This window comes from Balaenoptera borealis, assembly GCF_965194805.1.
Source record: "Balaenoptera borealis genome assembly, chromosome: 5".
Taxonomy (NCBI): domain Eukaryota; kingdom Metazoa; phylum Chordata; class Mammalia; order Artiodactyla; family Balaenopteridae; genus Balaenoptera; species Balaenoptera borealis.
The window spans coordinates 117,568,403-117,594,890 of NC_138862.1; the positions used below are offsets into that span (position 1 = coordinate 117,568,403).

General features: G+C 37.0%; 1 protein-coding gene across 1 annotated transcript in view; it reads right to left on the bottom strand.

The window, feature by feature from the left end:
• Positions 1 to 513: 513 nt before the first annotated feature.
• Positions 514 to 26,488, bottom strand: part of CPA3 (carboxypeptidase A3) — a gene marked incomplete at its 5' end in the record, with an annotated part of 35,518 nt that continues 9,543 nt past the window's right edge. The window contains 9 exon segments of the mRNA XM_082393615.1: positions 514 to 6,365; positions 16,416 to 16,446; positions 16,448 to 16,501; positions 18,184 to 18,386; positions 19,384 to 19,474; positions 20,373 to 20,483; positions 21,845 to 21,946; positions 22,991 to 23,092; positions 23,202 to 23,304. Of these exon segments, the coding sequence (XP_082249741.1) occupies positions 6,178 to 6,365; positions 16,416 to 16,446; positions 16,448 to 16,501; positions 18,184 to 18,386; positions 19,384 to 19,474; positions 20,373 to 20,483; positions 21,845 to 21,946; positions 22,991 to 23,092; positions 23,202 to 23,304 (985 nt within the window). The 3' untranslated portion in view covers positions 514 to 6,177.

Below are 26,488 nucleotides of genomic sequence, written 5' to 3' on the forward strand. Positions count from 1 at the left end.
TAATTCTTCTCTGGCTGGATAATTTCAAAGTTCTCATCTTCTACTTCACAGATTCTTTCTTCTGCTTGATCCGTTCTGATGTTGATGCTGTCTATTGCATATTTATTTATTTATTTATTTATTTATTTATTTATTTATTTATTTATTTATTTACTTACTTACTTATTTATTTATTTATTTATTTATTTATGGCTATGTTGGGTCTTAGTTTCTGTGCGAGGGCTTTCTCTAATTGCGGCAAGTGGGGGCCACTCTTCATCACGGTGCGCGGGCCTCTCACTATCGCGGCCTCTCCTGTTGCGGAGCACAGGCTCCAGACGCGCAGGCTCAGCAGTTGTGGCTCACGGGCCCAGTTGCTCCGCGGCACGTGGGATCTTCCCAGACCAGGGCTCGAACCTGTGTCCCCTGCATTGGCAGGCAGATTCTCAACCACTGCGCCACCAGGGAAGCCCTGTCTATTGCATTTTTTTCATTTCATTCATTGTATTCTTCAGCTCCAGAATTTCTGTCGGGTTCTTTTTTTTTATTTACACTTTCTGTCTCTATTAAACTTCTCATTTTTTGTGTATATTTTTTTCCTAATTTCATTGTATTATTTTTCTGTGTTTTCTTGTAGCTTATTGAGCTTCCTTTAAACAGCTGTTTTGAACTCCTTATCAGGTAAATTGCAGATCTCTATGTCTTTGGGGTGAGTTACTGGAATATTATTGTTTTCCTTTGGTGGTGTCATGTTTGCTTGATTTCCCATGTTCCTTGTAGTTTTGTGTTGCTCTCTTCACATTTGAAGTAGCAGTCATTTCCTCCAGTCCTTACTGACTGACAGTAGGAGAAAAATAACCTTCCTTCAGCTGTGCTAGAAATCCTGAGACTTTCTCAGACTTTCTGTAGATATGCTGGCCCCACACTTTTTACTTCATCTTGTGGCAGAATTCTTAAGCCTGTATTCTTTCTCTTGATCCTGCAATATACCAGGCTGGGTGCTGACAGCCTCCTTTTTACTTTCCCAGGGGAAGTGCTAAAAGTTCAAGTTTGTGGTTTCTCTTTGGCCCACAGATTCAGGCCTGCTTTGAGTATGTGCTCACTATCTGTCTGCCAAAGGTTGCTCTCACAACTATTGGAAGCACACACAGGGGCTGGCCATGGGGTGTGGGTATGTGTGTGTGTGTGTGTGTGTTTGTGAAGAGCTCGGAGTGACTGGGCTGGTTGGGGGGATCTGCAGGCAGGGCATCCCAGTGACTCTTAGGCAGGTCTCTATGATGGAATCTGTGATACGGTTAGTATCATTAATGTCCCTCTGATACGTTCCAAGCCCTGGCTCCTGTTCTCCCAGCTGCTCACTGCTTGCAGTCAGGCAGCTCATGACTCAGTACTCTGGATGAGATGAGAGAGAAATGGGCCTCTTCGGTAGTGTCCCACATAGCTGGGGAAGCCAGGTGCTCACTCACATGCTCTCCTTTTCCTCCGTGGGAGAAGTTGCAGGCCAAGAAGGGCTCTCTTAGGCTGACTTGTGCCCCCTTGGGGGAGAGATGATGAGCGTAAAGTCAAACTATTCCTCTTACCCTCTCCAACGTGTCCAGTCTTGGATTTTTTTTCTCCATTGGTGCAATGGCTAGAACTTCTCCACTGAACTCCTGGACTTTCACAAAGTAAGAGGCTGAGTTTTTAAAATAAATTTATTTATTTATTTATTTTTGGCTGCATTGGGTCTTCGTTGCCACTTGCAGGCTTTCTGTAGTCACAGCGAGCAGGGGCTACTCTTCATTGTGGTGTGCGGGCTTCTCATTGTGGTGGCTTCTCTTGTTGCAGAGCACGGGCTCTAGGTGCACGGGCTTCAGTAATAGTGGCACATGGGCTCAGTAGTTGTGGCTTGCGGGCTCTAGAGCATAGGCTCAGTAGTTGTGGTGCATGGGCTTAGTTGCTCTGTGGCATGTAGGATCTTCCCAGACCAGGGCTCGAAGCCATGTCCCCTGCCTTGGCAGGTGGATTCTTAACCACTGTGCCACCAGGGAAGTCCAAGGCTGATTGTTTAAGTCAGTATTCTCCAGGGGCTCCCAGACTGTGACCAAGAGGGGCTAGAGCCAGTTCATGGGCCACTTTCAGGGTCCACAGCCAGAGTTGAGGTCTGTATGTCTATTACCCTTGGCATATGGGGCTGGATTCTGTTGCTCCCCCAGAGGCACCTTTGTACATGGATGGATGCCAAATTGTTGTTGTTGAGGGGGGGATATTAGTGAGGGACACCTTATTTGGCCATCTTGGTGATGTCACTCTCCATATACTACATTTGGACAAGCACCAGCTCAGGGTCAGAACGACTGGGGAAACTGTAGGTGACACTATAGAGCAGGGAAACGTTCAGGCCACATACTATAACAAATATGTTGTCATGCTTTAATTATTTTATAAAATTTTAGGATGTCTAATTTACTTGTCTTTGATAATTGGAAATGTTTTATATTTTCCAGCTATCTAGTAGACATTTTATGTATTTCTTCTGAATATTGTTAAAAATACAATCAATATTAATAAACAACAACAAAAAAGAAGCAAACTTCTCTACAAACTCTGAGTTCCCTGGGTTGGAGTTCATTTTTATGTGTGCAGATATTTTTCAGATTATGTTGGATTTTGTTTTCAGTTGTGCTTGTAAACTTTTGAGCATCAGTAACCCTTAGATTGTAACAATCTGATGAAAACTTTGCATGCAGGGAAATATCATATGCACACATCCCTTTGTACCTCATTATAGCAGAGCCCTGGGGGGAAAACCACACCTGAGGGCAGCAATGGTGCCATGTTTCTGTACCACCTGACACCTACCTCAATTAGGAACCACCTGAGCCAACTCTGTTTAGGATAAGTGTTCTTTATCTCAAATATAAACAAAATGGAAATAAGTAGCTTACCTTGTTGAGCATCTATTATCTCAAATCCTAACAAAAATCTAGGAGATAAGGAGGGCAGGCAAAGGGTGATTGTGTCTTGCTGAATATCATTCAGTGGATTCAGGAGTCTAACCCAACCTCCTGATTTCTAGTCCTGTGATTTTGTATAACACCCTCTGGAGATTTTCATCCAGATCACATCTGGAACTGTTATGATAGCTCCTACTTTCATATTTTTAGCTTCAGTTCTCAAGAACATTTTATGGTCCAAGCTGATTGCTCAGCCTCAGTCATCACAGTTGTATTCCAGCCAAAAGAAAGAGAAAAGAACAGAAAGGAAGGACCAAAGTGTATATGCCAGAGGTCTATGAAGTTAGCTTTCTAGACTTTGCCACATGGTGTTTCCTCTTGCAACTCACTGGCCAGAACAGTCCAAGAGCCACTCTGTTTGAAAGGGAAGTTTGGAAATTGAGCCTTTATTTGAGTAGCCATGTGCCCAGTTCAAAATTGGGAGGCCTATTACTAGGGAAGAGGGGAGAATAGATTTTAGGGCACAACTAGCAGTTTATAAGCTTGGGCACAGTTTCTAGGTGCCATTGCTTCATATAAATGAGTGTTCAACTCATTGCTTTCTGCTACTGCTTCTTATAATTTATATCCTGGGAAATCAACATCAATTTAATACTACCATATTTTATTGTAGGTTTTTGGAACCAATGCACGTTCTCTTTTAGAAAAACTCCCATTTACATTTTCTATATTAAAGGTAAAAGGTTAGAAGTTCTCTGTCTTTGATCTTTTCCCATGTCCACAAAAGCCCAACATTCATCTATTTGAAATGACCAAAATAATTTAAACACTTTGCGAGAACAAGTTGGTAGAACCTGAGAATAGAGAGAACTTGAGTATTTTCAGTGATTTCTTGCACGTTTCTCTGGGAATTACTTGTCTGTTTTTTCATCTAAAGAAAATCAGGCATAAATGTTTGTTTTAAATGAGAAACAGAAACTCTTGTCAATAAGTCTAATGTTTACTTAGCCAGTGAGCATTTATGTAGTTATAGAACGTATCCGATGTGTAGGGTGTGGGGAGGGTACTTCTGATATGACATTTTAAAATCAGTTTGGAATCATAATGCCCATTGGAAACTCAAATTTATTTGCATTGCTAAAAATAATCAGTAAGATGTTTCATTTTCTCATATGATGGAGGTCTATGTCTCAGCTACTAGATCATAGCCATAAAAATTTTCAAAATGTGAAACAATGTTTCTTGAGTGAATTTGGTGATATGAAAACTAGAAGAGGAATGATGACTTAGAAGATTTTTTTTGTGAGACATTGACAAGAATATTTTAAGAGACAGCACTACTTGTAACTTGGGCACCAAGTCATTTTACTGATAAATGAGAAATGGCAAGGGAAGAATCAAGCACTGACTACTTAAACTTTTCCATAAATAAAATGAAGTTTTATAGTTTTTAAATTTTAATATATTGATAGATATTTTTCTTCACATGTTTATTTTCACAATTCATATGAAGTCAAGCGAAATACCCTGAGATGTCATGCAAAAGGTATTCAGTTAAGATAAGGAGTGATCTTGTTAGGATTTTTAGTCACTCAAATGCTTTCTCTCTGATTGAGAAAAGAAATATTAAGCTAATAAAGGCTCAAATAAAATGGTGAGTAGAACTTTTGTGTCTTTTATAAACTAGGTGAACACTGGATGATATTCAGTAATTGGGATTATCTCTTTTACTTCTGCCACCTAAAGACCTAATGGAATTAGAAATATTTATATAAATTTTAAGATTACAATTTCTTTCAGTCCTTTATCAGTTGAGTAAGTAAGTGTGAATGAGTGTATAATTCCCATATGGCATGTTTAATGGAACAAATTTGCGTTCCTGGGTTCTGAGCCAGTTTTGAATGCTAAATATTTAGGTATAGATATTATATTTTTTATAAGGGACAGTTTTACCTCATAATCAGAGTTTTATGTTTTACTTTCTTGCCTCTGTCACCTTTCCCTCCTCCACCTGTAAAGCAATTTTGTTAGTTTATATTGTTTTCCCCTAGACAATTCTGCATGGGAAACTTCACCTACCTTCTAACTATCAGAAATACCATCACCTTGTAGATTTGATGGCACTCTTTGTTTTATGGGCCCTTAAAGGAGTCGTGAGGAGTGTCCCAGATTATTTGTTAACCTGGTTTCTCAGGATCTTTTAAGATCCTCAAAAATTTTATCCAGATTGTTCTGAGAAATGAGTTTATAGGAAGTCAAGGAACTCTCTACTTGTCCCTTAAATTCTGGTCAGGCATCTATGTTCTGGATTTCGACAATGTAGATGCCACTGTTGTCACATGATGAAATATTGAAGAATAAAGTTAGGGAAAAGGTATTTTGTAACACTATCTTAAGCAATATTATTATAGACAGTATAAAGGTAATAAGTTACTCCAATTGCCCTTGGTCAACATGACTTTCTCTTTTCAACTTTATTTCCAGGCTTTTTTTCTATCCATTATTAGGCAGGGCTCACAGCTGACCAGATGTTCTGGCTGTGTCTGTAACTGCCAAGAGGTGTTTTGGCAGGTAATTTCCTCTGATTATGGCAGTTTAAACTATTTTGAATTTTATGTACGTTATGTTGGTGAGAACTGGATTGGTTGTTTAAAGCACTGAGATTCATCTCTAAATAAACCACTTTATTTCCTGCTAGAACATCCTTTTGCTAGTGTGAGGATATAAACATTGTCTACTTGTATTAAAAAAAAATATGTAGGCAAAATATGTTTTGAAAAATTGAAGATGTTCTTTCTTATTAACAGAATGCATAAGAAGCATTAATGCATGATTATTAATGCTAATAGAGGAATGTAGAGAACATAATTTATAAAAAACAGAAGGTGCATTTTGGAATATGTTTTATTTTTATTATATTGGCACATGAAATGATGAAGCCACATGGTGAAAGTCTGGTTCTGGAGAAAGTGAAGGTTTTCATTTCCTTCCCGTGACCCACTGTATATCACCTTTCAAAATACTCAAAATAATACTTTGTGCTTGGTTCTAACTTAACTTGGTTAAACTTTCACCTAAGGCTATTTGTTAAGATACTATTGAGAGTAAATAAAAGCAAAAAGAAATAACATAGGACTTAAGTGAACAAGAGAGGACCTATTCAGGTGATGTGGAAACCACATTTAGGGATAAGCAAAGATTGACTTTCTAGTGAAAGGCATGGGAAGAATTAACTGGCTTATTCCAAACAGAGGGCAGTTCTTTAGGAAGTATGCTTGAGGATATACTTGATAATAAGTTTGACAGCTAGCATGGTCTCTTTACAAGTTGACTTTATCTGAGATTCTGGAAGGAGAAAACCAAATTTGCCTTTATCTCGGAGCTCAAAGGCAAATGTGTGTTTGATGCCCAGGTTGTAAGCCCAGTCTAAAGAAGAACCTGATGTCGGGTCTGTAAAACAGAAGCAATAAGTATTTAATTAGAAACAAATGTTAATGTTTTTCTTGAAATGGAAATTCACTGGTGTAAAATTAGCAATAAAAATAATTTCATGTACAGTTAATTGCAGTAAGGAATGGGAGTAGTGGTCTGCATAGTATAGTGTCGAGTAAAAAATAATCATGGCTTTGGAATCCATCACACGTTTTAAATATGTGCTGCATTTTCAAAATTACATTTTGCTTGGATCATTTTGAGTCTAAATTGAGTTTGTCTTCTGGGTGCACATTGTTGTGGATGGAGTGGTCTGAGTAAGTGCAAGCAGTTGAGGAGACCAGCTGAGGAGGGGTCACTGGTCACTGAAAACCCACCAAGGAAAACTACACATACAAGCTATGCAAAATTACATTCTTTTTAGTAGTTCAGGTCTCTTTCCATTCATGTTGCTAGGATAAACTATTTTATAGTTAAAAGACCAAGAAAGTTTAAATCAATTATTTTAAGGATATATTTAATCCCCTAATCCAACTTTTCCATGTCAACTTTTGTGAAATTTTACTAAGAATGTTATTTGTTAAAAAGACTGAGAATAGGGCTTCCCTGGTGGCGCAGTGGTTGGGAGTCTGCCTGCCAATGCAGGGGACACGGGTTCGTGCCCTGGTCTGGGAGGATCCCACATGACGCGGAGCGGCTGGGCCCGTGAGCCGCAACTGCTGAGCCTGTGCGTCTGGAGCCTGTGCTCCGCAACAAGAGAGGCCGCGATAGTGAGAGGCCCGCGCACCGCGATGAAGAGTGGCCCCCGCTTGCCACAACTGGAGAGAGCCCTCGCACAGAAACGAAGACCTAACACAGCCATAAATAAATAAAAATAAAAAAAAAAAATTATTAAAAAAAAAAAAAGACAATATAAACATCTAGAGGTTATATACGTATAAGGCTTATACAAGTGTATGTAAATACTGTAAAAGCATTTATGTATATTTTGATTTACATAATTGAAAAACTAATTTTTTTGTACATAAAATTACTTATGTTTTAGGAGAAGTAATGAGTTTGATACAAACATTTTAGGTTTGAAAGATAAAAATTCAAAGCTGTGATGAAGAAAGAGAGAAGGAATATTTTGGTAGAGAGAGACAGGGTTGGCTTTAAAATTATTCAACAAATATTTATTAAAACCTTTAATATGCGCAGTGCACTTTACTTGGCACTGTGGAGGGTGGGTGGTGCAAGGGTACAAAGATGAAGAAGATGCTACTGGTGTCTTTGGAACTTACAGTTGAGGGGAGAGAAGTCAACTATGTAAATCAATAGAGATAGGGCAGAATATAAAAGTACCATAGGAAAGGTACAGTATCTTGTGAAGATTTAAAGGAAGAAAGCAATTATGCTTGGTGAGGAGGATGGCGTTTCATGCTCAGTACCTGCTCAAATACCACCTTCATGATGGAGGTTGTATTTGGGGAGAGCCTTGAAGAAAGGCTAGTATTTTTCCAGATGGAGCTTGAAGAAAAGCATTCTGGCCAGTGAACTACAAGGATGGAAAGCATGGAGGCATTTTTAGGGACCAGTGAGATACAGTTGGACTGGAAAATGGAGCAGTAAGAGTTTGTGGGCAAGGGCTTCCCTGGTGGCGCAGTGGTTGAGAATCTGCCTGCCAATGCAGGGGACACGGGTTCGAGCCCTGGTCTGGGAAGATCCCACATGCCGCGGAGCAACTAAGCCCGTGAGCCACAACTACTGAGCCTGCGCATCGCAATGGGAGAGGCCGCGACAGTGAGAGGCCCGTGCACCGCGATGAGGAGTGGCCCCCACTTGCCACAACTGGAGAAAGCCCTCACACAGAAACGAAGACCCAACACAGCCATAAATAAATAAATAAATAAATAATAAATTAATTAATTAAAAAAAAAAAAGAGTTTGTGGGCAAAGCTCAGAAAACCTAATAAAAAAGGAAAGATGTTTTGTTTGGCAGCACTGGAAAGAGACCAGTTAGGAGGTACTGTGAAGTGAAAGCCTGGACTAGTGTAGAGTCACCACACTGGGGATAGAATAGGTGGGACTCTATGTAAGAAACGTTGGAATGGAAGAGTCACAGAATCTGATGAAAATGATTGAGATTTCAATCTGGGTAGCTGGAAAAAAATCCACATTTTATTAACAGAAACAGGAACTCAGAGAGAGTAGTGATGGGGAAAAGAAAGGGTAAAGGAAGGAAGAAAAAAGATGTTTAGCATCAGTCAGACAGGGGATGGGTGCTTTCTGCTAGGGATCTGGGCACTGGCGGCAGAACACTGCAGAGCTGTTTGGGCCGGAGCAGTCAGATGAGTATGGTCAGATGTCCAGCCTTGGCAGAATGGAAGAGTCATGTCCAGCCCTGGGAGAGAAGGCAGGGGGGACTCCATGGGCGGGGCTTGTGCAGGGTCCTTGAGGCAATAGTTGGTCTCTGTGTGCCTTTTCCCCTCAGTCCTGTGCACAGCACCTACCAAATACATAGTGTTTGACGCAGAAGGATAGGTAAAGCCTCAGTCCTGCATTGAAACGTGAGTTGGGAGGGTGGGGAGGCTGATGAAAGCCAGAGGTCGCTGCCACCTTTCTCTGATTTACTGTGCCGTGGAGGAAGGAGCCTGGGAAAATGGATTTGAAAATTATTGGCAGAAGCATCACAGGTGAAACTGGCTTGCACACATTCAGGATTATTATGTCTTCTTGGTGGATTGATCCTTTTATCATTAATGTTCCTCTTTGTTTCTGGTAAATTTCTTTGTTCTGAAATTTACTTTATCTGATGTTTAATATAGCCACTCCTCCTTTGATTAATGTTTGCATGGTGTATCTTTTTCCCAGCCTTTCAATTTCAACCTATGTTATATATGAAGTGAGTTTCTTGTAGCCAGTGTATTGTTGAATCATATTTTTCTTAATCCACTCTGCCAATCTCTGTCTTTTAATTAATATATTTAGGTAAATTATTGATATACCTTAAATCTGCCATCTTACTATTTGATTTTTGTTTGTTCCCTCTGTTTTTCATTCCTCCATTTCTCTTTTATTGCCTTATTGTTGGTTACATGAACATTTTTAGGATTCCATTTTGATTTATTTATAATAATGTTTTTGAGTATATCAGTTTGTATAGTTTTCTTAGTGGTTGCTCTATGTTTTACAATATACATACATGACTTATCATAGTCTACTGGTATCAGTGTTTTATCATGTCAAGTAAGATATAGAAGTCCTACTTGCATTTAGATTTTTTTCCCCTTCCCACTTTTAAAATACAGTTGTCTTGATTACTTCTCTACATATATTAAACATCACATCAGATGGAATTATACTTTTTGATTCAATCATCATGTGGAGAAAGATAGTCTATTTATCCTTCATTCATCCACCCATCCATTCATTATTTATTCATTCATTCCCTCATCTATTGTTTTTCCTTCCTTTCCACAGTTTCAAGCCTCTGTTACCATTTCTTTCTTATTTGGAGAGCTTTCCTTATAAAGGGTAGGTCTGTAGGTGACAAATTCTCTTAGTTTTCCTTTGTCTGAGAATATCTTTATTTCCTCTTCATTTCTGAAGGATATTTTTTGCTGAATATAGAATTAATGATTGATAGTTCTTTTAGCACTTGAAAAATGTTATCCCTTCCTTTTGGCCTTCCACGTTTTCAAATGAGAATCTGCTGTCATTTGAATTGTTTTGCCCCCTCTAGATTGTTTCTCTCTCGTTGCTTCCAAGAGTTTTTACTTTGTCTTTAGTTTTCAGAACTTTAATTATGGTGTGGCTTGATGTGAGTTTCTTTGAACTTATTCTGTTTGTGGTACACTTGATTTCTTGAATATGTTGGTTTATGTCTTTAGGAAATTTGGGAAATTTCAGTCTTTATTTCTTCAAATATTTTTTTCCAGCACTGTTCTCTCTCTCCTCTCCTTCTGAGACTTTGATGATATGAATGTTTGATCATTTGTTATTATTGCCACAGGTCCCTTAGGCTTTGTTTATATATGTTTTCAATTTGTTTTCTCTCTTCAGACTGGATGAGTTCTATTGTTCTATCTTCAAGTTAACTGATTCTTCCCTCCATCATATTCATTCTGCTATTGATCCTCTCCAGTGAGTTTTTAAAATTTAAGTTACTGTGTTTTTCCGTTCTATAATTTCCATTTGCTTCCTTTTTATACCTTGCATTTCTTTGATGAGATTTTCTATATTATCATTTGTTTCAAGGCTATCTGTAATTGCTTGTTGAAGCATTTTTATGATGACGATTTTGAAATTCTTGTCAGATAATTCCAACACCTAAATCATCTCAGTGTTGGCATCTGTCAATGTCTTTTCTCATTCGAGCTGTGCTTTTCTTTATTTTTGGCGTAAGGGATTTTTGATTGTATCCTAGACACTTTGGCTATTATGTTAAATCTTAAATTTTAACGGAAATCTACTTTAGCAGGCAGTCACCCTGTTTAGGTTTAGCATGCAGGCCCTGGTCTTCTTTAGTGACTTCTGGTTCCAGTGTCAATATAGTTTTCAAAGCCTTTGCATTGCTGTTTTCATCTAGTTGGTTCCCCTGGTGCTGCTGGGCTCCCACTGATCCCTGCAGGTAACTGCTGCATGGATGAAAGGTGATTTCCTAGCTGGGCCACCCCGGCGCCTCTAGGTGGCAAATGCAGGCTCCAGCCTGTGAGGATAGAGAGTACTTCCCTGATGAGAAAGAAGCAGAAGGAAGGGGCCTGAAGAGACAACCTTGTGGAATATCTGCGTAATACCTATTTTTGGGAAAATATCTGCTTTTAGAGGCAGTCAGCAGAGACAAAGTGGAAAAGAAGGCGGAGGAGGCAAACCAGGTGAGTTTGGTGTCAAGGAAGCCAGGGGAATGGCAAGAAGAAGGTATATCAACAAGGTCCAGTGTTGCAGGGAGTTTGTGGAGCGTGTGAGCTGAGATAGATATACTGGCTTTAGTGATCAAGAAGGCTGCCGTTTTTAGCAAGAGTTGAGTTTAAGTTCATTAGTAAAAAAGAACATAAGAGTTCTCTAGCAATGGAGGTAGGGTAAATAGGAATTGTGTCTTGCATGATGATTTAGAGTGTGCTAGACATTTCAATAAATGTGGCCAGTTTCTAGCTGTACCAGCCCTCCATTTGCAGTTAAGTAAACTGCTATAATTTCAAAGAGTTAAAGAATATTGATATTTCATTTTGAAAAATTTACTTTATGAGAAATTTCTCATTAAGATTAATAGTGGTGATTGAGAATTTATGTAATTTGTGGTTTTTCATAATTGTGTGATGTTATTGAGTGTAATACATTTTCTTTTATGATACCACTTTCTGTATCTTCAAAACCTTAAATTTGCAAGCAAAAACTATATTAAGACATAAAATAAATACAACATTGAAAGACTTGTACTTGTAAGAATATATTATTATACAACTTAATTTGTTGAACATGCTGCTTAGCCTTTTATTTATCTCTGTCTGTACCCACTAAAATATGTGTATATATTTATAGAATATAATAACAATCACTTGCTAAACACCAGGCACCCTTCTAAGTGCTTTATGTATGCTAACTCATTTCATTAATTCCTGTCACAACCTTATGATTTAAGTACCAATTGCTGTTTTACGGAAGAGGAAGTTTTGGCACAGAGAGATTAAGCAATTTACTCAAAGACAACATAGCTAGATGTGTAAAATAGATAGGTGACAAGGATATACTGTATAGCACAGGGAATTATAACCATTATCTTATAATAACCTAAAATAAACTATAATCTGCAAAAATACTGACTCACTATGTTGTACACCTGAAACTAATATAGTATTGTAAATCAACTACACGTCAATTAAAAAAAAAAAGATACATAGCTAGTAAGTGGTTGAGTCAGGAATCAAACCCAAGCTGCAATGTCTTCAGAGTTTGCATGACTAACCATTGTACTTACTACCTACCATATGTCAATCTATAGTCCTCTCAATAAAAAGTCTTAATTGAGTTCTACAAGATAATTTTTTTTGTTTTTAACATTTTCTTAAAATGTTGACAATAAGAAAAAAATTTCCTACTCCTTTCAAGGCACATTAAGTGCAAGGAACTGACTGTAATACAGTCAAAACAAGTCAAGGTAAAACTGAACTGACCTAACACTCTGGTTTCATCCCAGAGAAATCCACATAAAGTGACACTGGTGACTTAACTTCTATGTTTTTAAAAAAATATTATTGATAGGCATTAAACATACTAACACGCACTTTTATGTCAACAAGAGTGGAAATTCTATTTGAAGCAAGAGCTGAAGCTAGAGATGCATGGGCATGAACTGAAATATTTACTTTGCACTTCTGTTGCCCTCAGTATAATTTCAGCTTGAATGTCTTAGTGGATAGATAGTGGGTGTTGAGCTACAAATTCGGGGTCTTGATTTTCTCCTTTTCAAAATGTAGAGTAGTAAAGAGTATAGAAAACAGTACAGAGTTGAGAAATAAGAGCAGAGCTAGCGATTTTGATGTGTGGGGAAGGGAACAAGAAAGGCACTTTGAAATTAACTTTTTATTTCATCGTGTGACTCATAGATGGATGATATTAATGATACAAGCTACTTGATTCCTATCAATTCAGTGAACTATTCTTGCTAACTAGGAACTATCTTCAGTTATTTCTAAGATGGTAAAGGATTGGCTATGCTGTCGATATGCAAATATAAGCATTTCACAATCTTTCAATATCGATTTTTGTGCCATCTAAATATCGCTGCTTCGTGGCCAAATAGTTGGTATACAATTTGACTCTGGTCTGGAATGCTGATTTTTGACCCTATTCTGCCCCTAAGTGATGAAATCTTTCTGTATCTCAATTTCATAGTCTATAAATGAGGGATTTAGCTTATATCAGTGGTTCTCAACCCTCGTTTCATCTTAGAATCACTTTGACCACTTTAAAAAAATTCAAGTGCCTGGGCCCCACCAGGGACTAATGGAATCTGAATCTCTGGGGATAAGACCTGATCATCTGCATATTTTAAAACCTCCTCAGATAATGCTAGTTGGAAGTCAGGCTTGAGAACCATGAATTAGATCATTTCCTAGGTTTCCTCCTGGTTTCAAATTTTATGGTTTTAACTTATTTGTTTATTAGGTTCAAATTGCAAACATATTTTTCTGGAGGTCAGAGATCTCTCCACAATTTGGGTTTTAAAAATGCTCCCTCAGTCCTTTTCTTCTGTCTCCATCAAATCAAAGAGAGAAAAATACTGGTAAATGTTAGATGCTTCCCCCAAATCCTGGAACTTGTTAAATGACAATTAGGATATTGGAATGACTAAACTTTAATTGTGGGGTGCTCCTATTTTCTTTTCTTAACCAAGTCAAGTGCTTTGTTACTGCCTGCTTCTTGTGAACGTTTGATTAACATTTAATCAGGTGCTTTATTAAAGCAGTCACTCCTAAAAGTTTTGAACATCTATCAAGCTGCTGTAGCCCCATGTGGAAGAGACAATTCTTTCTAAATCTGAATTGCTTAAAAAAACTTATAATATAATATAATAAAAGTTTAAAGTACTACTACACAGTTGTATAGAATAGTAATTCCTCTTTATCCTCCCATATTGAAAGTGACACATGATAGCAGGGAACTGTGTTATCTTTGGTGATCTCCTCCTCCCAGTTAGAATGTAACTCTTTGAAAGTAGTCATTGTGTCTTCACTCTTTTCACCTATCTCTCAAAGCTCCAAGTGCTGGGCTATTAGGTGGGTGCTCCATAAATTCTTGCTTATTAAATAATTGTGATTCAATGCAAATGCATAGCTCTAATATGCTCATAATGTGCATACATATCCAAATATACATCATGTATATACATGCGTGCATATGTGTGTGTGTGTATATATGTATATATATATATATATATATACACACACACACACACATATAGAAAGTGAGAGTAATAATCCTTTGATGCCCTAGCTGCCATTTGCAAAGTTTTCTCCCGTTTGGAACCCTTTGTTCTTTGCTGCCAAGAAAATCTGTGTGTTTTTCCTCCTTATGATGTAGGAATTCCTCTTACATCATATCTGGGTGGCTTATCTGGCCCTGCTATTTCTCAATATCCACTAAGTAGGCTGCCATTTTAAACTGGTGTTCTAGTCTGTCCTTTGGTCCTTGACTTTGCTTACTTTTGTCCACTTATGTAGCAGGGTATATCATCTGTTTTGAAATCTTGTTGTCATCCACTTGTATGTGTAATGAATCCCTGGCCTGGCTATGTTGCAGCAGATCTGTCTGGATGCTGGTGATCGGCTGTGTCACTGTACTTTCTCTTCTGCCCTTTAAAGCACACAACTGGTTGATACGTGCTTGCTGATGAATGTTCTCTAGGAATGGAACTTGTCTGTTTTTTTAAGTCATTTTTCTAATTCCACCAAAGGAACCTCCAGTAAATAGGCTCTAGAAGTTGTTTGTGATGACTAAAGCATTTTCAAATTCCATAGCAATTGTTGAGGGTGTAGACTTCTAGTTACAGTTTATTCTTTCAGCTTGGACTAGGGAAGTGGTTTATGAGGTACGGCCAGGTAGAGTTATTGCCTGGAATCCACAGATGCACATATTTATTTTCTCAATCCACGCGTTCTAAAAGTATCATGGAAATAATCATCTGTATTGGGTGGTGGTGAGTTGTTCCATGAAATGTTTAAAAGTTAAACAGCAGTCTTCATGCTAAAAATGTTGGATATCTTGGCTCTAGAGAGTGATACAGGCTAAATCAAGTCTAATTTTGTTGTGGTTTCAATCCACATTCACACCTTTTGGACAAGTCAGGACACCATTTTCTTTGACCAAGTTTATGAGGATTAATTCTGCTATTGTTCCATGCCCCGTGCTAGATATTGTATGATCTGAGAGGAGATCTGAAGTGTAAGCCTTGCTTTTGAGGAATTAAATTTTGTTAGGAAGTTAAGGTTTTGTAAGCAGTTTCATTGGAATTTCCTGTAAAGTTTGGGCCTAAGAACTTAAACTTGGAAATAGTTTGGAGAAAAGGCGAGTTTTACTAAAGAATTTCCAAACCAAGATCAGTGGGATCTGAGGAGAAATCGTCTCACCTCCCAGGGTCTGAATTAATGGTCTTTGGTGAAAACTAAATGAATTTCTTTCTATTGCTTGAAAATAGAAATCCCTAGTTATTTTAGCTGCAGAAACCAAATGGGAAAGCAGTCTGCGCAGTGGTCAAGATCACGGACCTCGGTTTTGTTAAAACCTGGGACTGAATCCCAGTTAAGCTAGTTGCGAGTACTGCACACCTCATGGAACATTGTGAGGAGTAACTGAGATTGTGAAAATCAAGGGCTGAGGACAGTGCCTGACTTGTAAAAAGTCTGTGTCAATAATTAAAAAATGCAAAGACAAAGAAAGTTTAAAAAGAGTGAAGATTAAGAAGTGGTGCTGAGACACTAAAGCAAAAGCAGCAGAACTAGGACCTTGTGACCTCCTTTCTTAATCCACCGTATAGATTTCGGTTGAACACAGTAGGAAGAGGCTGGTGAGAGGGACAGGAGACTGGCTTTACACGAGCAGAGTGGCTGAAACTGTTGGCCTACCCATTCCCCCGCCAGAAGCTAGGGAAAAGACTGTGCTGGCATAGGGACAAGGCCAAGGAAGAAAGAGTCGAGTCAGAGTGAAATGGTTAAAAAAAAAAAGAATTGACTCTGCCCCAGTTAATTCTTGTTAGTTCCTGTGAGGATAAAATGGTGGTGGTAGTGGTGGTAGAGAATAGGATGGTGAAAGAATTAAACTGTAAATTTGTCTTGATGTAATTACTTCTGTTGACCTTGTAGCCTTGTAAAAGTTCAGTATAATTTGTTTCTAGAAAAATCTTGTCCCCCCCCAAAAGGGTGGAATCTGTCTCCTAGATTCACGTATAATTCAGAATCTCCTGTTAAAACCGAAGTTTAAATTAGCGGTTCCAAGATGTTCTAATCCTAACTTACAAATTCTATAACTTTCTTTCATGTCTCTAAAAGAGAATTAGGGAAAGTGACACAATAAATAATAGGAAAAACGTACAAATGGTTGATGCTGTTGGACCACAGGTGTGGAGTGGGTTCATACTGAGTTGATAGGACATCAGTGCCAATCTTTGCAACTTTGGCCTGGAGAGAAAGGGAAGTAGGAGTGGGATAACCGGATACCATGTGAATGCAGTTAATTCACTGGAGATTAAAAAAAGTTGATTTTACTGGTTATTTGGCATTTGAAGATCAAAATAAAATAAATGATTGAGTGAGAAATTTATTTTCAGTAAGATATACATATTGTCATTGTGAGGCCTTCTAAATGTGAAATCTGTTATGTACAGTAATATCATAGCTCGTGTTTCTACCCTTTCTTCATACTCACTCTTCTTTCCTCTCTCCCTCCCTCCTTTTCTTCCTTTTGACTTCTGACCTTCCTTCTAAAACAACATATTCTTTCTTTTTCCTCTCAGGTTTTTTTTTTGGCTTCAGATATTTGTCTCTCTCAAAGTCAGTTTCTCCCACGTTCCTCCTTCCTTGGTCTTCATAGGTTCCACACCACCATATGTCTTTCTCCACATATAATTTTAGTATGCCAAGGGAAGAAAGGTGCTTGACTCCTTTTTAAAGTACTTCTGTTTAAATTAGAGTTTTTCTTCTTGAGTGGCAGCTTATGACCTTTAATACACAATAGTGTTTTGTGCTGTGGGAATGATTATTGGAATTCATTTTAATGGAGTATAGTCATTAACGTTTTTGTACTCTAGTGAAGATTTTGTTTAGTCTACATGTGTAATGTATATAACCAAAAAGTACGTTTTTTTCTTAATCAATTTCGTTGCTGTGTAAGAACACTTACTTTACTCAAAATGGTTTGTTTTGTATATTTGTATTTCTTAATCCATAATACCATTTTCCTAAGGGTAGATTGAATTGCATTGCTGTACCTTTGCATAAATTAATAAAACTCATGGGTTCAGATTCTCAACTAGATTGATTAAATAAATGGCTCTATGGGCCACATATTGCTTGTATATTTGTTGTATATAAACAGAAGGTTTTAATGACTGGTTCAAATCTTTGCTCCCACTCAGAATTGAATGCTGAAAACAGTTGACTCAAGTCAGAAAGGCAATTGTAACCTCTAAAAAATTTAAAAAAAAATTTGTGAAGCAGTATTTGAATCACAGCTTTTACTTCTAGAGCAATTAAAAATATTTATCCCTCATACGCAGAAGTTTTTTTTTTTTTTAAAGCTAACATGATCAAATTCATTTTCATAGAAAGGAAAAGAATGCTTAGCGGATCATAGTTTGGGAGAGAGTGTTTTTAGTGCAGAAGCTTCACAATCATTCAAAATTTCTTTCCTTGGTTAATAAAAGAATTAATGTAATTTCCAAGTTGATCAGAAGGATAAAGATACAATTGCTCTCCTTAAATCTGGTGTCTCGTGACAGGAATAGCAGATGTCTTTGCTATTGTCTTAGGCTTTTGCTGTGTATGGTTTTATGTTATGACCCATGGTAAGTATTTAACTAGGCAACATCTGTGTAGTAATGGAATTCTACTCTGGTAGCCTAGACCTTTCTTCATACTGGCTTTATCTTAGAATCATATCAAAAGATTCTATTATCTATGTACTTTTATCACATGAAAAATTAACCTAAGGTTATGGTTTTAACTCTAAGGTAGACTTCATTAGTTCTCTTCTTTGGTATTCAAATGTGAAATGTTTTCAAGATAACCCAGGTTGTTAATGATGAACAGACTGAAAGTCAATGGTGGTGTCAGTGCATAAACCACAGGCTTTTCCTACATACCAGTTCCTCATGGTTAGGTGGCAGTTCTGATGTATATCCGTAGGGAAGCAGTAGCATCTGGGAGTAGGAATGGAAGGTAAGGTAAGCCTTGATTGATTTTCGGTGGCTTCGAATGAAGTCAGTGACAGCTTTGGTCTCTTTCTCGGACTCTGGTGCAGGGCCCTGATAGATCTCCCAACATGGGTCCTTGATGTGAGGGAAAGCTGCAGAGGACATGGAGGGAGGAGATCAGAATCTGCCCCCCATCAGTACAGCCCTTACTTCTTTTGACAGGGATTCACAAAATGTTTTTAACATTTTAGTCTCCCAGGTTTACAGGGCTGCCTCAGTGTCCCAGCAGACTAACTTTGTATGCATAACTCGCAAGAGTGTAACAGACTTAGCCCACTTGAATATTCTTATTCTTAGCCTTGTTTATTTTTCCTCCATTTCCCAGGGTCACAGGAATAACTCAGCAGAAGCAGCCCAGGGCCTGGAGTCAGTTCCAGTTCAGCCTCAGCTCTAACTCATTGGAGACTGCTGTAAATTACCTTCTCTGAGCCTGAGTTTCTTTAACCTGTTTCAGTAGGCAGCTTTCACTTAGGGATATGTGCTATTATCATATTCATTATGGTAGAATAGAATTACATGCTGAGGTGGTATTTTCAACAAAGTTAGATAAAGAGGAAATTTATGAATTGGGATAGTGGCAATTCCTCTTTGAATGTATGTAATGATAAAGTAATATTTGTGTAGCAGCTGCAGCATCATCTGATGTAGCAGGCCCTCTGCTTATCACGCTTTTCCCTGCAACCTTTTCACTTTCTTTGCCCCAGATGTTTCTTTTCACTACACATCTGAAGAACTACCTATATGTTGGTTCTAACCACTGGTATTTCTCAAATTTTATCAGATCAGGAAGAGGAGGGACCTGAGATCTCTGTTCAGATTATCAGAATTTCTGGATTGCGCCTGATTTTTAGTAAGCTAGATATATTAAGTAAGAGATTGTTTGATAAACAGTCCTACCTCCTACTTCCACCCATTCAACAAAACATTCATAATACTTCTATGGTAGTGATGATTATCTTTCATTTTTTAGATTAGAAAATTAACACTTAGGGAATACCTATCTTTACTGAATAAGTAGGTAGTTTAACTAAATTCGGTGTCTAAACACTCTTTAGAGCTATTTCCCTTGAGATCTTGTCTGCTACTCACAGTTCCCTGAGACATTAAAGTTCCTGTTGAGGTCAGTTCCAATGCATTTGGAACGTTGGTTCTTGGAACGATTTTTGCTCCACATGCGGTCCTGCAGTACTGAATGATGGAAGTGTTTACACAAGCTCAGTTAGCATTTTTCAATTTGATCATTTCACATTCTCCCTGCAGGTGTCTACAGCTTTATTTGAAATTTATATAGTTAACCTGAGACCCATTATATAAAGAAAAAAAATATTTTTCTTATAACTGGTAATATTTTTAGAAGCGTTTTTTATATTAATAGTCTAAGGCCTTGATAAAAAATTCAGTTAGTTTTAAAAACTGTTGATTAGTTCTGAGTATTAAAAAATGATCAATGTTGTTCTGATATTACCTGTAATTTGAATTTTAGCTTCGTTACATCTTTCACCATTTATAGATTCAGAAATAATACAGGTCAAATTGTGATTGTTGGAGCATAATTTTCAGAAAATAACTTTTTGTGATAGTATCTGTCTGAAATCTCAAAATCAATCTTATTTAGCAACAGCAGGGTATAAAGAATTCTCTTAAAAGACAGATATCTGTGTCACTCTTTTATTTATTTTTTGATACAGTTATTCCACTGCAGATTCTGTCCCAAATTGATGCAATACAATGACTTTTGTTTTGAAGTCAGTATGTTCAGAATGTCTCTAAATGACTTTTATTCTTAGCTAGAAATACTTTTGCCATATTGTATAATATACATTTCCTTTATAATTACTGCTTTATTTCATTTTTCTGCATTACTAGCTTCTAGCAGCAGAAATTTCATATTATTTCAAGAACTCCTGTGTAACCAGGAAATCATGCTTTCCTTAGTTGAAACTGAGTCTTTAAAAATACACTTTTCTGAACTGGAATTGATTAACCAAACCTTAAACTTAATGCATAACACTCAATGCGCATGAAAGTCAGTAAATAATATATTACCTAAATGCAAACAAGAGACTACAGAGCAGTACCTGTCTCCATGACCAAATATATCCATCAACATTGAACACAGGAAGAACATAAAAATTCATTCGGTCCAGGAGTTTGGTCATAATTTTGTTTTTACCATAAGTTTTGGTTGCCTGCAGGGGTAGGAAAAATTAAGCTATTGGTATAAAGTTTAGCTACCATGTGGAAAGCTGTGGTTATAATTGTAATGACTACCACTCCTTAAGTCCATTTGCCCAAGGTCACATGATTTCAAACGTATTTCCCCTAAACTGCATAAAGATAAATAACCCATATAGATGACAGAAAAAAATGACACTTATTCAGACTAGTGAAATTAATTGAACTAAATATTCTTTAAAGGATCATTTAATTATCAAGACTTGTAGCATTCCAAATGTAGCATGCAAGATACGTTTCATAGAAAGAATAGAGGCCAAGTGAAAAATGAGTACAACTTGTTTTAAATAGATTCTTTTCCTCACATCTTTCGGTAAATACATATTGAATTTGTAAGCATAGGAATATGTAAATATTGGGGAGGATTCATGAATTAATTATAAGTAGGATTAAAGAAAAAACACTTTGTTAATTAAAAAATTAGAGCATTTAGATTGACCAATCAACTTGTTTTCTCACATCAGATGGAAATTTCTCTAATTATCTGGACTCTCTATGGCTACCTAAAATCTCTCATTATTCTTGGAAAATGTCTTCCAGGTATATCTGTACTGGAGCCAAGATATTTGTTGTAGCCCTATCTTGTGTGTTCCTTTATGGCTTAAGTAAGCGAGCTTGTTACTTAAGTAAGCTGAGCTCTCGGCCCTCAGCTGGAAGAACTAAAACAACTGCAGGGATAAATGAGTTCTACCGGCAGATTCATTCCTAGTGAAAAGTATCCTCGCCCTGAAAGCAGCTGTGATGTCATATTCCAGCGGCATGATGTATGCAAAAGCTGGCAGAGAAGAGGAAGTTAAAAGATAGTAGGCGTCAGAATACAATAGAAATGGAGTGAGAAGAACAACAAACTTATAAACTGGATTTACTTTTTTAAAAAAGTGAGTTATTTTTCACTTGGAAAGGAAACTTAAGTATGAAAATTCCAAATGTGTGCATAGCCAATTCAATATCTAAACAGGACCTAATGTTCTGTGCTTTGAACTCACTGAAGAAAGGCCAAGTTTGTAGGTTGTAATATAAAGATAGTTTCAGATTTCCCGTACTTAACTATAGGAAAAACCAGATTGTAGCCAAAAATTGTTTTTTAGTTTTATAAACTGTTAGCTGGAGTTCAAGAAGTTTAAAGGAAGGTGTCAATTTTATAAAAACCTCAACGATGAGTAAAATCCAGAGCGTTTATCTCCTGACAGCACCAAATGTGGGCTCTTCTTGTTAAGAGGAACTGCACTCATTTGTAAAGGGGTGTTGCCACTCAGTGAAGTGATGGAGACTTGACAATCAAAGGAGAATTGTGTGAATGTTCCGATTGATTTACCTGATAGACAAACCACTGGCACAATGCTGGGGAGATCCATTCTCGTGCATGAATGCCACAATCCATAAAAATAGCCTTTCTTCTTTCATCCTTTTCCCCAATCTTTTAAAAAATAAATTTGAGATATTATTTTACATGAACTTACACACTGATCTCTTGTTGTCCAAATACGCATTCATAGTCTCAGAGCAATTCTTTCACCTGTCTTCTGTTGAATGAGTAACTGTGTATGCACATATTTTTCTCAGGGAGGACCATGGCATGTATCCTTAAAATACATAATTCGTAATCTATTTCATAGTATATTTTTCAAAAAATTTTCTTAGTGTCAGGAGTTGCTTTTAGGGTTTAAAAAAATCACAGTCTATTGTTTTTCTTATTTTATTGCTAACATCCTTTGGCCTGAGAAGAAGATTATAAAGTTACTTCTGTTTCTGCCATTTCCTTTTATTTTTCTTACTTCATAAATATGATGTTTAGCCTGGAGTGGAAAAGATTTTGTAGTTGTGTTTGCAGTGGGGAGGAGGGATAGTGGCTGGATATTTGAAAAACTGTCATTTTAGAGAATTTAGATTTGTTTTGAGTGGTTGGAGAGCATGAATGGATGGGAAATCAGGGTAGGGGAAGGCTTCTCAGTTATTAAGGGGATGCTTTAGGGAGCAATGTCTTTGGATGTACAAAAATCCAGCAGCAGCTGAATGGCAATTGTCAGCTCGGTCATAGAAGGGAATTCCCTATCAACACAGAGTTGAAATGCCTCACTTACTGTACTGAGATCCTATGATTATATGATTCTTAAATTTCTTTTCTTCCCAACATTTAGTCATCAGTTTCACTGAATTTTAATGGATGGAAAACTGTTTTATACATCAGGGACATCATAAACTCTTGTTATAAAGATATGGGATAAGAAACTTGTCTGGCTTTGTCCACTGTGTCTGTCAGGTGGTTTATTCAGGGACTTTCTGGGTTCTACCTAAAACCACCTGGCACTTCTATTCTTGAATGGATGTCTAGAGCTTATATGTTCTTCAAAGAAATAAGACTTTTTATTGTCTAAAAATTAGCTAGTTGCGTCACAGAGTAACTCTTACATTCATATTTTTCAACAATAGTAAGAATCTGTAGTTCTTAAATTACTTTTACCTTGAGAACATACAGTGGATTATCTTCAACAGTAGTTCCAATTTTAATACGAGAGACCATTTTAGGATGCTTATGTACCATTTTTTCAGTCCAGTCAACAATCTTAAGAACAAAAACAATTTTGAGAGATTAGAATAAAAGAAAACTAAAAGACAACTAATGTTGAGGGTGACGTTTTTCTTTTTGGAAGTTCAGGCATTTTGTACTATACCTTGTCCCTGTTATTGTATTTTGCATAGCTGTGCCTGCCTGGGGTATCTTCTTTGACATCAAACTGTTTCTCAGCCTCTTCTTGTACATCGTGAATCAAGATTCTGTTTGACAGGGGGAATGATAAAATACACATTTACTGGAGAAAGAAAAACAGTTATCTTTCATTTGCAGAAATTTTCTCTTCCTTCATCTCTATCTTAGACCAAGTTTACCCTGTTTCTTCATTATTCTGTAACCATGTCTTTTAGATGTGTCATGTGTCTGGCTTCCAATCTTCCCATTTATCTAGAGCTGTGCTGTTCTTGCTGATTGACTGATCTGAGTGTAGAGGAAGAACATAAATGAGGTATACTCTTAATTAGAGTTTATTTAGCACATGAGACCAAGTACTGCTCATGAATATTGATTCCCATTAACATCACTGACAAGCACATTATTATGCATATTATATCTAACTCACTGTATGCTTGGCTTTTGACTTAGGATGAATCTGGGATCTCTGAGAAAAAAATTATGACAACAAATTTGGAATCAGGTGGGGCATGTTGCAGTAAAACTCACATGAAGTCTGAGAAGTTTGGAAGTTATATTCTGGGTTGTCTCTACAGACATAATTAATTGTCTTAAGCTCTAAAGAGGGTATGTGGCTTTTGCTCCACCTGCATTAATAGAAGTAGAGGAACCAGGGAAAAGAGAGATTTTATGGTCTCAGAGGTTGATTTGTAGCATACGGCAGTATTAATTAGTCACAGGAAGCTCGTATCTAAGAATATTTTTAGACTTACACATATCAATTTAGCTCTTGTGATAACAGCAGCAAAAGAAAATCGTGTGAGCTGAAATACGACCTTTCCTTTCCACAAATGCAGCTGCATGAAGACATCAGAATGGTAACAGATTGTTGCTGATAAAGACTAGAAGTTAAGCCTAAGGCTGGAAATTAAGAACTATGGCCAGATGTTATTTTCATGAGCCCTTCCACTAACCAGCAGCCAGGTTTAAGTAGATGAAACCAAATTACTTTCTCTGAAATATTATTTTAGCACTCCAAGATTTGCTTAATTTGTTAAAAATTGTTCCTAAATATAGGTGAAAGGGTAAATAATTATCCCTGATGATTTAATGATAGAAATGGCTGTTTATTGAGTCTTTCTTACGTACCAGGCACTCTGTTCAGCATGTTATTTACATTTTTCACTTAATCTTAACATCAACACTCTTAATTGGGTACTGTTATAACTCCCATTTTTATAGAGGTTAGGTAGATTTCCAACATGGATATAACTAAAATACAGAAGTTGGGATTTGAACTTAGAGATGTATGACTTCAGTACTCTAGCTAAACCATATACAGCAATGCCTCCATCACAAGGAGTGAAATCCCTGGGTATTGCTGTCAGATCTATAGTCTTCTTAGTCTACTGAGGCTTGTGCAAAGTTTGCCCAGTTGACCAGCTCTCCAGGAAGCCTGAGTCCCAAGATCAGGGAGCTGGTAAGTTCAGAGAAGAGGCAAAATGAATCCTATGGTGACAATTTCAAGACTCCCTCCTTCTGCTGCTTTTAGAGAGTAAAAAAGAATGAATGGAGATTGCTTTGGCAATATGTGGTCTTTTGTGGGTACATATAAATTTTAGGATTATTTGTTCTAGTTCTGTGAAAAATGTCATGGGTATTTTGATAGGGATTGCATTAAATCTGTAGATTGATTTAAGTAGTATGGCCATTTTAACAATATTAATTCTTCTAATCCAAGAGCATGGGATTTGTATCATCTTCAGTTTCCTTCATCAGTGTTTTATAGTTTTCATAATATAGGTTTTTCACCTCCTTGGTTAAGTTTATTCTCTGGTATTTTATTCTTTTTGAAGCGATTTTAAACAGAATTTTTTTTTTTAACTTTCTCTTTCTGATAGTTCATTATTAGTGTTTAGAAAAGCAACAGATCTTTACATGTTAATCTTGTATCCTGCAACTTTGTTGAATTCATTTATTAGTTCTAATAGCTTTTGGATAGAGACTTTAGGGTTTTCTATGTAAAATATCTTGTCATCTGCAAATAGTGATAATTTTACCTCTTCCCTTCCACTTTGGATGACTTTTATTTCTTACTCTTGTCTGATTGCTGTGGCTAGGACTTCCAATACTATGTTAAATAGAAGTGGCAAGAGTGGACATCTGTGTCTTGTTCCTCAATTTAGAGGAAGGGCTTTCGGCTTTTCACCTAGCTTGAACCCAAGCTTGGATTTGTAATAAATGGCTTTTATGTTGAGATATATTCCCTCTGTACCCACTTTGATGAGAGGTTTTATCATGAATGGATGTTGAATTTTGTCAGATGCTTTTTCTGCATCTATTGAGATGATCATGTGATTTTTTATCCTTCCTTTTGTTAATGTGGTATATCATATTGATTGATTTGTGAATATTGAACCATCCTTGCATCCCTGGAATAAATCCCACTTGATCATGGTGTATGATCCTTTTTATATATTGTTGGATTTGGTTAGCTGGAGGTATCACTTTCTCTGACTTCAGACTATACTACAAAGCTACAGTAATCAGAACAGTAGAGTACTGGCACAAAAACAGACACATAGATCAATAGAACAGAATAGAGACCCCAGGAATAAATATATGTCCCTATGGTCATTAATCTGTGACAAAGGAGGGAAGAATATATGATAGAGAAAAGACATTCTCGTCTCTTCAATAAGTGGTGCTGGGAAAACAGGACAGCTACATCTAAAATAGTGAGATTAGAACATTTCCTCACTCTATATACGAAAATAAACTCAAAATGGATTAATGATCTAAATATAAGACCTGAAACCATAAAACTCCTACAAGAGAACATAGGAAGAACAGTCGTTGACATAAATTGCAGCAATATTTTTTTGGATCTGTCTCCTTAGGTAAAAGAAATAGAAGCAAAAATAAACAAATGGGACCTAATTAAACTTAAAACCTTTTGCACAGCAAAGGAAACCATCGAGAAAACAAGAAGACAACCTACTGAATGGGAGAAAATATTTGCAAATTATATGACCGACAGGGGGTTAATACCCAAAATGTATAAACAGCTCATACAACTCAATTATAAAAAAAAAAAAAACCCAATCAGAAATTGGACAGAAGACCTGAAAAGACATTTTTTCAAAGAAGACATATGGATGGCTAACAGGCACATGAAAAAGATGCTCAACATTGCTAGTTATTAGAGAAATGCAAATCAAAACAACGAGATATCACCTCACACTTGTCAGAATGGCCATCATCAGAAAGTCT